Source organism: Diaphorina citri, unplaced genomic scaffold (genome assembly GCF_000475195.1).
Source record: "Diaphorina citri unplaced genomic scaffold, Diaci psyllid genome assembly version 1.1 scaffold543, whole genome shotgun sequence".
In the NCBI taxonomy this organism is placed as follows: Eukaryota; Metazoa; Arthropoda; class Insecta; order Hemiptera; family Psyllidae; genus Diaphorina; species Diaphorina citri.
Window position 1 is genome coordinate 139,118 of NW_007377977.1, and position 12,278 is coordinate 151,395.

The 12,278-nt window shown below is 38.3% G+C and overlaps 1 protein-coding gene across 4 annotated transcripts; it reads right to left on the reverse strand.

The window, feature by feature from the left end:
• Positions 1-280: 280 nt before the first annotated feature.
• Positions 281-11,694, reverse strand: LOC103509921 (histone H1-III). 4 transcript variants are annotated; one of them, XM_017444360.2, is made up of 6 exons: positions 11,538-11,694; positions 9,574-9,879; positions 3,842-4,224; positions 3,439-3,566; positions 2,633-2,809; positions 281-472 (listed from the first exon to the last, which is right to left on the reverse strand). In XM_017444360.2, exons 1-6 carry the CDS (start codon positions 11,560-11,562, stop codon positions 388-390), a joined length of 1,104 nt encoding a protein of 367 aa, XP_017299849.1. In that variant the 5' UTR covers positions 11,563-11,694; the 3' UTR covers positions 281-387. The 4 variants fall into 4 exon arrangements, with proteins under 4 accessions (XP_017299849.1, XP_026679916.1, XP_008472772.1 ...); XM_026824115.1 differs by lacking the exon at positions 9,574-9,879 and adding an exon at positions 4,551-4,856 and having other exon boundaries at positions 11,538-11,692; XM_008474550.3 differs by lacking the exon at positions 11,538-11,694 and adding an exon at positions 10,931-11,084.
• Between the last annotated feature and the right edge of the window lie 584 nt (positions 11,695-12,278).

Consider the following 12,278-nt stretch of genomic DNA (forward strand, 5'->3'; position numbering starts at 1 on the left):
CTCCGAGGGGGAATCGAACCCACGACCTGGCACTTACAGGATTGATATCCTCAAAGCTAACTTGCTTGCTGGTCTTTCAGTGACGGGTTTTTTGTTTTTAATTCATTACTTTGCAAGCGCTGGGTCGTGGGTTCGATTCCCGCCCTGGCCAGATTTTATCCTAGACAGATATCCGTGCTCCTAGCTCCGAGAATGAACCTTCATTCTCGGAGCGCCCGGCTTAGAAAAAAATCTCGTGTTTGAACCTGGAAAGCTAATATAGAAGAAAAAACACAAGTTGTGGGTTGTGGTTGTATTATTACAAAATAAGCAAAACATCTTATATTTATTATCAACAGAGGTAAAAGAGAAGAGGTGTCACAGAACAGATAGTACAATACACAGTGTTTAGATGATTCCTATTTTGTTGGCTACGTCCAAAGCATCGTAGTCTCGGGCCAGTCGCACGTATGCCTTCTTCTTACCATCCGGCCTGAAATCATAAGAAACAGAAGAAATTGTTGTTAGTAAAGTAGCTTCCAAGATAGGACTTTACTGGCGTGAACGACCAGGTATTCCAGTGTTAAATGCCTTATTCGAAGAAAAAATTAAATAAAATGGATTCAAGAGGTTTGATAGAGAGAACTGTAACTGCTAAGGTCTTATAGTCCCGAAATCGAAGAGAGAAGGAAGATAGGATAGGAAAGAAAGTCGGCCGTTCCGAGAACGACCATTATCCGTTCAGGATCAGGATAAATTCCAGCCTCCTGAGGACTAATGTCACTGTATAACTGACTAATATCCGAGTCTTGTTGTCTCAGAATCGTAGGGAGGAATAAAAGGACGAGATAAAAGGCAGGTGTTCCGAGGGTAGGGTTGCCAACCGTACGTTATTTCCCGGAACAATCCGTATTTTTGTCAAAAATTAAATGTTCCGCCGGAACACACTTCTGTTCCGGTTTTTTCTAAATCTATGGAAAGTACGGGATCTGACTAATAAACAGAAAAAATTACGTTAAGTAGCCTATGTCACCCGGAGTACTTTTCTTAACGACTACAAAAAATTTCATCAAAATCGGTCCAGCCGTTTTTGCTCGCTCAGGGGCCTAATGAGGGATATTCAGGTATATAATTATGTCGTTGTACCCTACTTCCTGAGACAGACTTGACCGTAGTCCCATTCAGGTACCCTCAAAAGAGCCAGTGTTATTACCTGTGTCTTGACAGGGCTGGTTTTGTTTCAGCTTTACGTTCTCCAGCGAAACGGTCTAAAAGTGCAACTGTGTAATGTGTATAGGGTTGCCAACCGTACGTTATTTCCCGGAACAATCCGTATTTTTGTCAAAAATCAAATGTTCCGCCGGAACACACTTCTGTTCCTGGTTTCGCAGTACGCGTTTGCCTTTTAGCTTCAGTTTGGTATCTTTACAATAGATCTTGTAAAATTTTGTAACTCAGGTGTGATGCCAAGATTTTATAAAGGTCCATTCCGAGTAGGGTTGCCAACCGTACGTTATTTCCCGGAACAATCCGTATTTTTGTCAAAAATCAAATATTCCGCCGGAACACACTTCTGTTCCGCTTTTTTCTAAATCTATGGAAAGTACGGGATCTGACTAATAAACAGAAAAAATTACGAAAAAAAAAAGTTTAAAAAGATAGGTAGGTAAGTACATACGAAAAACACAAAAACCCGCGAGTCAAGTAGGTAGTGTAGTGTAGGTAGTAACGTACATAGTACGAATGTATAACGTACAGCGTACAGATGCATGCAGCATGATTCATAAATCTAATCTGGATCTCTAGGCCTATGCATGCCTTTGTTCCGGGTAAAAATCGGGAAATCCGTATTTTTTTACCATTTTGCTAGTTTGTACCGTATATGCCGAAAAAAAGTTGGCAACCCTATTTCCGAGTAAAAATGTACCTCGATGTTGATTGTTTCGAAAACGAATCTAAGGTGTTACGTGATTTTTGTACCTACAAAAGAGAAGGTTTTTCATCAATCCAACATTGAGTTAGATTGGAAGTTTCAAACAGCTGGTATAGGTACCTACCTATGTGTTGGAATTCAAGAGACTGTGTCATAGCATTTCCAGGTGCTTTTTATGTGGGACACTAAACTATCCCCATTCAATCAGTCCCCTGATTGTAAAAATCCCCAATCTATACATCTGCATTACTCGACAAAATCGTTAACTACTCTAGGGACTTGGGCAATAGACATTTTATAAATCTCCCTCTTCTCCTTCTATAATTCTCTTTCCATCCCTCCCAGGTAAAAAATCCCTCCATTTAGACTCTCGATTCTCTCGAAAGTCGTTCCCTATCATTTATTAGTGCAGTCATCACAGTTATCAACCCACCCTCCCTTTCGCATTGTAAATTTCCCAGGGTGAACCTTATCTGGGATAAAGTTCTCTCCCAGTGGGAATAGAACCCCCAACCTAGCACTAATAGAGCAGGCATGCTACCTTTCCAGCTAACTAGGCTTGCATACACAATTTCACACAGTTAGAAAATAAGTTAACTTGCTTGCATGGGCACTACATTCCAAGATATCCAAGACTTGGTTGGTTGTATCCAAGACTTGGTTGCCTCTACCGAGCTCAAAACTAGTAATAGAAGGAGGACCAAAGAACTTTTCTCTCACCTGATCAGAGTGTTGACTTTAGCGACATTGATGTCGTACATCTTCTTGACGGCTGCCTTGATGTGATGTTTGTTGGCCTGGAGGTGCACGATGAACACGAGTGTGTTGTTGTCCTCGATCTTCTTCATGGCGGACTCAGTGGTCAGAGGGTACTTGATGATGTTGAAAGCGTCCATCCTGTGGAACAAAATCACAAAGGAAATTTAGAAAGACAAATTCATGAAAATTTAGAAAGCCAAATAATTAGGGAATTATGATTGAACATAAGTAAGTGATGTTCCCCAATTGATAAACTACACTAAAGTTTATGACTTGAATTGGACGACTTGACCATTACACCACTGAGGTCTCAATAAAAAAGACAATCAATAAATTAAAGTCTAGTCAAATTTAGTTGTTAGCATGTATGATTTGAGATCTAGAGGTTTGTGGTCCAAGCCAAAGTGAACAATATTTGTGACAAGCATTGATGTTGAACACAATTAAAATTCATTTGAGTGATAATACAAATTTATTATACTTGAATAGGGCTAAAGAGTCCCTTTACACCAGCAGTAGGCTTTTCAATTGTTTTTCTTGTGGTCAAATTCTCAAAATGTATTGAGAAAAAATTTCCATACCTTGGCTGGGTTTGAACCAATGCCCTCCTAATTACCAGGCAAACATATTGACCACTACACAAAACAAAGTAGGAAAGCACCTTTTTCATTTTATTCTTTACCACAGCAGCTTAAATTGGTCAGGATTAGCTCTGGCAATATTAAATCTAGTTGATAATTTGAGCAAAAACTCATCAAGCAACTCACCTGTTACGTCTGGGTACAGAACGTCTCATGTATTTGGGTGCGGCACCTCCACGTTGAGTTCTGGGTCGGTGGAATCTGACCGAGGTTCTGATCTTACGGGTTCTCGTGTGGTGACCTCCCTTCAATACCTGCCGAGCATATGAATTGGATTTGTTAGTAAAATACGCATGAGGAGTTGGAAAAAGCAATGTTCCACTCTCCCAAGATGTCCTTTATAATTGTTTTGTAAACACACTGGAACCTTTTTTCCCATTGACACCAAGTAAACTTCCAACAGAGCAATGTCAACAGTGTTCAGTCTTTAAGCATTCTCAGAAGTCAACAATAATTCCCAGAGATTCGCCAATATTATCAAACAACTTAAAAATTACCAATACTTAATAAAAAGAATGTGAAAATTTACCTTCAGCTTAGATTTCAAGGCTTTCTTCACTTGTCCTTGTTCATTCTTGCCGAGAGGTTTCTTGCCTCCCTTCTGCAACTTGGCAGGTACTCCCTTCTTGGGTTTCAGGGCTCCCTTCTTGACGGGCAGAGCCTTCTTCGGCACATTCTTCTTCACGCCTGGTGTGCTCTTAGCACCGGCTTTCTTCAGAACTCCCTTCTGTGCAGGTTTGGCAGCCTTGGCTTTCTTGTCACCAGCTTTCTTGTCTGTGGGTTTCTTAGCGGCAGCAGCCTTCTTGTCTGCGGGTTTCTTAGCAGCAGCAGCAGCTGGCTTCTTGTCTCCAGCAGCTTTCTTTTCGGGTGCTTTCTTAGCATCCTTCTTGGCAGCTGCAGGCTTGTCACCAGCTGAAATCAAAGAAGACATTTGCTTAGTTAAAAAGTATAGTGTGTCATTTAGTAAGGATATGACAGTAAAACAAGAGCAATCCCTTGGTTCTATTTTTTTTCCCTCAAAAACCACTAATTCCTCACTTCATTTTCCCTCCCTGGCAGTTTCATAGATTAAGAACAAAAAATCAAAATATCAACCCTTTTCTCTCTATTTTCGGTAAAAAGTACAAATAAATATCAATTTAAAACAGAGATTGCCAACTGGTTACACTGTTCTACACTAGAATACCTGCAATGTCTAAATTCAAAATTATGATTATCATTGTTAGGTACTTAATAACCTTTCTTGGCTGGAGCCTTCTTCTCTCCTTCCTTCTTTGCCTGCTTAGCTTGTCCTGCAGGTTTAGCCTCAGCAGGTCTCTTGGAAGCAGCCGTCTTGGGTGCAGGGGCTGGGTTCTTGCCTCCAGCTTGTTTCTTGGGCTCAGCAGCCTTCTGAGTGTTAGCGGTGGCTACTTTGGGGGCAGGAGCGGGACCTTTGCCACTCTTACCACTACCACTGGCCTGTCCTGCAGCTGCAGGCTTCTTCTTCTCTTCGGGTTTCTTCTCGGTGGTCTTTTTCTCTGCGGGCTTCTTTTCTTTTTTGTCACCTAAATCAAAAGGAAAAATGAGTTGTAAATATTGAAGAACAATTGAAGTTATTACAGCATAGAAAACTTGACCATTTGGTACTCACATGCCTATTGGAATTTTTACCAAGACTATTCCTGAAAGTAGCCCTATGAATAGGTACCATGCCCATCTTACAGGCACAGAATGTAGGTAGGTAAGTATTTATCCTATAGTGACTTTTTAAAACTTTTGAAAAGTTAAACCCTGTCTTCTTCTCCTCCTCCCCTCTCCTCCTCCCCTTCTCTTCCTCCCCTTCTCTTCCTCTCTTCCTCCCCTCTCTCCTTTTCAACTCTTGCTGACACATAAACACCCTTTTCTTCATGTTCGCAATAGGTAAGTAAGTAGATATTTTATTTTATTTGAGTATAAATAATAATAATATTGAAGGTTATTTTATTACACATTAACAATGAAAAGGAAAAGGAAATATAAATACAGTTACATAAAAATAGGAAGGTAGCTATGAAAAAGACATAAAAATAAAACATAAATAAAAATAAAATTGATTAGGAGGTAATCACTCTGAATGTTACCCAAAGTACCGTACTGTTTTTTTTTTTTTTTTTTTTTTTTTTTTTTTTTTTTGTTTACAGAACAGAGAGTACAATACACAGTGTTTAGATGATTCCTATTTTGTTGGCTACGTCCAAAGCATCGTAGTCTCGGGCTAGTCGCACGTATGCCTTCTTCTTACCATCCGGCCTGAAATCATAAGAAACAGAAAAAGTTGTCAGTAGAGCAACTTCCAAAGTAGAGCAGCTAGCCAGCCTAGTTAGCTTAGTTGGTAGTGCGTCTGCCTTGTAAGCGCTAGGCCGCGGTTTCGATTCCCGCCCGGGGCGGATTTTATCCTGCTGGGATAATGTTCGTTCTCGGAACGGCTGGCTTTCTCCTATCCGGTCTTCCTTCTCTCTTCGATTTCGGGACGATAAGACCATAGAAGTTACAGCTCCCTCTGTCAAAACTCTTTAAAAAAAAAGTAGAGCAGCCTCCAGGGTAGTAGTAGGACTTCAGTGTTATACTTGAATGCTACCTAAAACGTAAAAAAAGCCTTCTGAGGACCAATGTTACTATACAACTGGTTAACAACGGACATCTCAAGGTAGAAACACACTCCTATCATAAACTTTGAAAACGGGATACCATGTCAAGTACTAATTAATACTAAAATAAGAAGAGAATAAGTCTTCACTTGACTAAATAAAAGGCATCATGAGATGTTGAAACATGTTGACTATTTTCCATTAATAAATTCGTTTTATTTAGTCAAGTGAAGACTTATTCTCTTCTTATTTTAGTACACTACTGTCATGTGATGTGATGTGATAACAGTGTGGCTGTCTCGAACGAAATTACCTACAATATTATGGGAAAACTTTGAACTACATCTTTCTGACTCCCCATGACTTCACGTGACGTGATGGTAGTGTGTTTCCCTTTATTGTTCCAGAATCAAGGGGAGGAAAAGGACGGGATAGGAGAAAGCCAGCCACTCAAAAAAAAAAAAAAAAAAAAAAAAAAAAAAAAACACCCCCATTTTTTCCAAAATTTTCTTTGTACCTACTGCTTCTTTTCTCTTTAACACTACCTTCTTCGTTCTTCTTCCTCTTCTCTTCTCTTTCTCCTGTCCGTCCTTCCTTTATTATTATTTTTCCTTGTTCCAAGGTAAAATCTCTTCTGATGTATTCAATAAATTTTCTCAGTCGCGTAATTTTTCTCTTCAGATTTCTTTATTTTTCTCCTCCTCCTTATCCTCCTTTCTTTTTCACTCCTTTCCTCTCTTCTCATTCACGTTCTCTCATTTTTTAAAAATCATTTTTTTCTTTGTTAAAAAAATTAAACGGAAAAACTCTTTGTTCAATAGTAGAAAAGGAGGCAGGAAAATGCTCTCCCTATTTCTCTACAACCTTTTCTTTTCTCTGTCCTTAAATTTTGTTGTAGCTTGTTTCTCTTTCATCCATTCTTTCTCCTCATCATAAGTAGGTACCTACTTGTGCAGGCTCTTGTAATATCTCTTTCTCTTTTCTAGAGCTTTCTTTAGTTCATTTTCCTTATGTAGGTAGGTAGGTATCCTCCTCACGCCCGAAAGTACAAAGTGCTCTGTAGTGCTAGACAGCCGATGTGCACACGTGTGTACTTCAAGGCTGTAGAGCTAGAAGCCCAGCCTCCATATCGAGTTTGTAGTGCTAGACACCCGATGTACACACCTGTGCTATTTTGAAATTTAAACTTTGGCGCTTAAATTAGCACAGAAAAAAATAACTAATAAAAACGTTTTGATTTTACTCACTAGAGTGCACTCTTGACAATCTTGTAGTTTTGTTTACATTTTGAAATTTTTGGGAATAGAACCCTCACACAAGTGCTTACAGAGCAGGCATGCTATCTTACAAGCTAACTAGGCTTGCATAAACAATTACACGCTATTGGAATAGCATGGGAGCTACTTTTCGAGTCTAGGTTGCCTGTACCGAGCTTAAAACTAGTAATTTTAGAAGGGGGGAAAACAAGTAGGTAGGTACTAATCTCTCACCTGATCAGAGTGTTGACTTTAGCGACGTTGATGTCATACATCTTCTTGACGGCTGCCTTGATGTGATGTTTGTTGGCCTGGAGGTGCACGATGAACACGAGTGTGTTGTTGTCCTCGATCTTCTTCATGGCGGACTCAGTGGTCAGAGGGTACTTGATGATGTTGAAAGCGTCCATCCTGTGGAACAAAATCACAAAGGAAATTTAGAAAGACAAATTCATGAAAATTTAGAAAGCCAAATAATTAGGGAATTATGATTGAACATAAGTAAGTGATGTTCCCCAATTGATAAACTACACTAAAGTTTATGACTTGAATTGGACGACTTGACCATTACACCACTGAGGTCTCAATAAAAAAGACAATCAATAAATTAAAGTCTAGTCAAATTTAGTTGTTAGCATGTATGATTTGAGATCTAGAGGTTTGTGGTCCAAGCCAAAGTGAACAATATTTGTGACAAGCATTGATGTTGAACACAATTAAAATTCATTTGAGTGATAATACAAATTTATTATACTTGAATAGGGCTAAAGAGTCCCTTTACACCAGCAGTAGGCTTTTCAATTGTTTTTCTTGTGGTCAAATTCTCAAAATGTATTGAGAAAAAATTTCCATACCTTGGCTGGGTTTGAACCAATGCCCTCCTAATTACCAGGCAAACATATTGACCACTACACAAAACAAAGTAGGAAAGCACCTTTTTCATTTATCTATAGTCTCGTGTTAACTTTAGTTACACTATTTTTTACATCAGTTACACTATTTTCTGACGCTTTTCCTGTATCTGCGCCTGCGCAAACACCCAAAGTGCATTTCAACATGAGATCCGGGAATATTTATCAGCATGATTTGCTACCTATCAATTCTCAAAACGATTTCTCAAATACATATATATTCTTTACTTGGATCTAAACACACATACTTAGTCTATTTCACGGAAATATTTTAGTCTGTCCACAAGCAGTCTAAGTCTCTAAGTAATGAGTCGTTCTAATTATAATCAGTATCATCTAATAAAGAGTACATAGGTACTTGGGAAGTGGTTTATGGTTCACCCATTCCTGGAAAAGGAAATTGAAAATGATTAAATTGTCGTGCGAAACTGTTAATTTATGGAAGGTTTTTTCCTCAGTAGTACAATGATGCAAAATGATGCTAGCTGAAAAAAGTAATACAAAAGAACCAATTATAAAGCATACATTCAACTCGAAGTCAAATAGAAATCTCTTCATGCTAGAGACAGATGAAAGGCAGGCAAATATTAATTTCAAAGAATATGTACCTACTAAAATCAAAGTCGGAGGAAATTAAACATATTAAATAAATAAAATAACGGAAAGTAAACATCCCAACAAGACTTATATGAACCCGTTTGATAGACACAAATTTCATGCGTACCCAGTATGAAACGATTCCAAGTGAAAGGTAAACCGGACAGGCCTAAAAAAACCACTGTATTAAAAAAAGAAGTTTTTATAAATTCAACAAAAGCATAGGCTCGAATTAGTATTCTCATAAAACAAAAAAGGGAGAACCAAAAGCAACCAAAATTTTGCCACAAAATCAATACCAATTTGTTTTTTAACCATAGGTAGACACCTAACGTAACATATTCATGTCATAAACTTCAATTTGAATTGATACTTCCTGCGTTTATTTCAAGGTTTCTGACAAAAGCGCGCGTAAGCAACCATAATAATTAGTTATGCATTAAAACTAACCCATTCAATTCCGACGAGCAGTAATAAAATTACCTAAATAAACCATTATTTGTACAAGCATAGGTAAAATATTCACAAATCTAATATATAAAAATAAATGTTTGTGTGTGTGTTCGAACTTTATGCCTGACCAAACCGCTCATCCGATTGCTATGAAACTTTGTCAACTTATTGCTTGCACTCCCGTGAAGAGTAAAACAAGAGCAATCCCTTGGTTCTAATTTTTTCCCCCCTTCAAAAACCACTAATTCCTCACTTCATTTTCCCTCCCTGGCAGTTTCATAGATTAAGAACAAGAATTCAAAATATCAACCCTTTTCCATTTTCCGTAAAAATAAATATCAATTTAAAACAGAGATTGCCAGCTGGTTACACTGTTCTACACTAGAATACCTACAATGTCTAAATTCAAAATTATGATTATCATTGTTACTTAATTACCTTTCTTGGCTGGAGCCTTCTTCTCTCCTTCCTTCTTAGCCTGCTTAGCTTGTCCTGCAGGTTTAGCTTCGGCAGGTCTCTTGGAAGCAGCCGTCTTGGGTGCAGGGGCTGGGTTCTTGCCTCCAGCTTGTTTCTTGGGCTCGGCAGCCTTCTGAGTGTTAGCGGTGGCTACTTTGGGGGCAGGAGCGGGACCTTTGCCACTCTTGCCACTACCACTGGCCTGTCCTGCAGCTGCAGGCTTCTTCTTCTCTTCGGGTTTCTTCTCAGTGGTCTTTTTCTCTGCGGGCTTCTTTTCTTTTTTGTCACCTGTATCAAAAGGAAAATGAGTTGTAAATATTGAAGAACCATTGAAGTTATTACAGCATAGAAAAACTTGACCATTTGGTAATCACATGCCTGTTGGAATTTTAAGCAAGACTACTCCTGAAAGTAGCCCTATGAATAGGTACCATGCCCATCTTACAGGCACAGAATGTAGGTAGGTAAGTATTTATCCTATAATGACTTTTCGAACGGCCATGCCTTGAGGACTTACTAGCAGAAATCCGGAGCGAAGCGACGGGTTTCGACTAGTTTTAAATACAAAAATAACATAAAATTAACTCTAATAAATCTAAATAAAAAATAAACATAAAATTATGTATTAACTGAAAAGTTACTTTTCTTCTCAGCAAAGTGACTAAAGTAAGGGCTCACTGATAATCCCTGTATATAAAAAGTAAGGAAAAAGTGAAGAAAAACTTTTCTCTCTCCTTTCTCTCAGAGTATATCATTGGAGAAAAAAAACGAGAGAGAGAAACAGAAAATAGAGAGAGAAAATAAAGAGAGAGAGAGGAAAAGGAGAAAAAAGAAATTCAAGTTTGACTTATAAAAATAATATTTAAGGAGAAACACATCAGAGGGGAAAAGAGAGAGAGAGAGAGAGAGAGAGAGAGAGAGAGAGAGAGAGAGAGAGAGAGAGAGAGAGAGAGAGAGAGAGTTATCCTATAATGACTTTTAAATCATATCCCACCAGTTTGAAGTGTTTCAACTAGTTACATACCTACTCTAAAACTACATCCATGGGCTTCATGATTGCCAAAAACCTACAGACCTGAATTTCAAAGGGAACGAAATATTTTTCCCTGGCAGACAGGTATATTTCGGTCAAATTGTGACCAACATAATTCCTGCGGTTAAATGGTAGCTTTTGCAGCTTTATTAACATGGTAAGGTACGGTTTCTTTTGCTTTCAACAACCTCAAATGAGGTTAGGTTGTTGACAAGCCAGGAAACCAAGATGGTGCGGGCAATTCGGATATGAAACGTGCCAAACCAACGCTATATCAAGGGGATTTTAATGGATCGTAACGTTTACCTGATTTCTCTGCTTTGGGGCCCATTTTTAATCGGTTTCCAGAAGAACTTCACGTCGGAAAAAGTTCCAAAATTGGATTGGAAATTCACAAAAAACGTGCTTCAGTGGCACGACGGATGGAAGAGAACACAGCCAAAAGGAATGTTTTGTTTACGTTCGAAAATGTGCTCGTTGAATGTTGAAGGTCGTTTACGTTCAAACTGAGAAAGAAAGAAACAGAGGGATTTTTGACGTTTTGTGCATTGTGACTTTTAAATCATATCCCACCAGTTTGAAGTGTTTCAAATAGTTACATAAACTAAAACTTCATCCATGGGCTTCATGATTGCCAAAAACCTACAGACCTGAATTTCAAAGAAAATGAAATGTTTTTCCCTGGCAGATAGGTATATTTCGGTCAAATTGTGACCAACAACATAATTTTCTGCGGTTAAATGGTAGCTTTTGAAGCTTTAACATGGTATTACGGTTTCTTTTGCTTTCAACAACCTCAAATGAGGTTAGGTTGTTGACAAGCCAGGAAGCCAAGATGGTGCGGGTATTTCGGATATGAAACGTGCCAAACCAACGCTATCTAAAGCGGATTTCAATGAATGGTAACGTTTACCTGATTTCTCTGCTTTGGGGCCCATTTTTAATCGGTTTCCAGAAGAACTTCACGTCGTAAAAAGTTCCAAAATTGAATTGGAAATTCACAAAAAACGTGCTTCAGTGGCACGATGGATGGAAGAGAACACAGCCAAAAGGAATGTTTTGTTTACGCTCGAAAATGTGCTCGTTGAATGTTGAAGGTCGTTTACGTTCAAACTGAGAAAGAAAGAAACAGAGGGATTTTTGACGTTTTGTGCATTTTTGTGTGTGAATGTGGGATTTTTTTCACAAAAAGTTGCTGATAAAGTTGCTAGCTTCATTCACTTCTAATACCGGGTGACCAAAAAATTGGCCCTACCAAGAGTACCAAGGTGTGTTTTAAAATTTTGAACCAAGTAGGTGTACCTACCTGAAAAAAAAAAAAAATGAAATTTATGCCTACCATGGCACTTGAATAATCCCATTTTTTTTATTTTATTTTATTTTTTTTTTCCAAAATTTTCTTTGTACCTACTGCTTCTTTTCTCTTTAACACTACCTTCTTCGTTCTTCTTCCTCTTCTCTTCTCTTTCTCCTGTCCGTCCTTCCTTTATTATTATTTTTCCTTATTTCAAGGTAAAATCTCTTCTGATGTATTCAATAAATTTTCTCAGTCGCGTAATGTTTCTCTTCAGATTTCTTATTTATTTTTCTCCTCCTCCTCATCCTCCTTTCTTTTTCACTCCTTTCCTCTCTTCTCATTCACGTTCTCTCATTT

Coding starts and splice junctions, on each gene's coding strand:
- LOC103509921 (XM_017444360.2), bottom strand. CDS start 11,562: ATGGGCCCCAAAGCAGAGAAATCAG. Junction 4,225..9,573: donor GAAGGCTCCAGCCAAGAAAG/GTAATTAAGTAA, acceptor CTTTGATTTCAG/CTGGTGACAAGCCTGCAGCT. Junction 3,567..3,841: donor CCTTGAAATCTAAGCTGAAG/GTAAATTTTCAC, acceptor TATGCTCGGCAG/GTATTGAAGGGAGGTCACCA.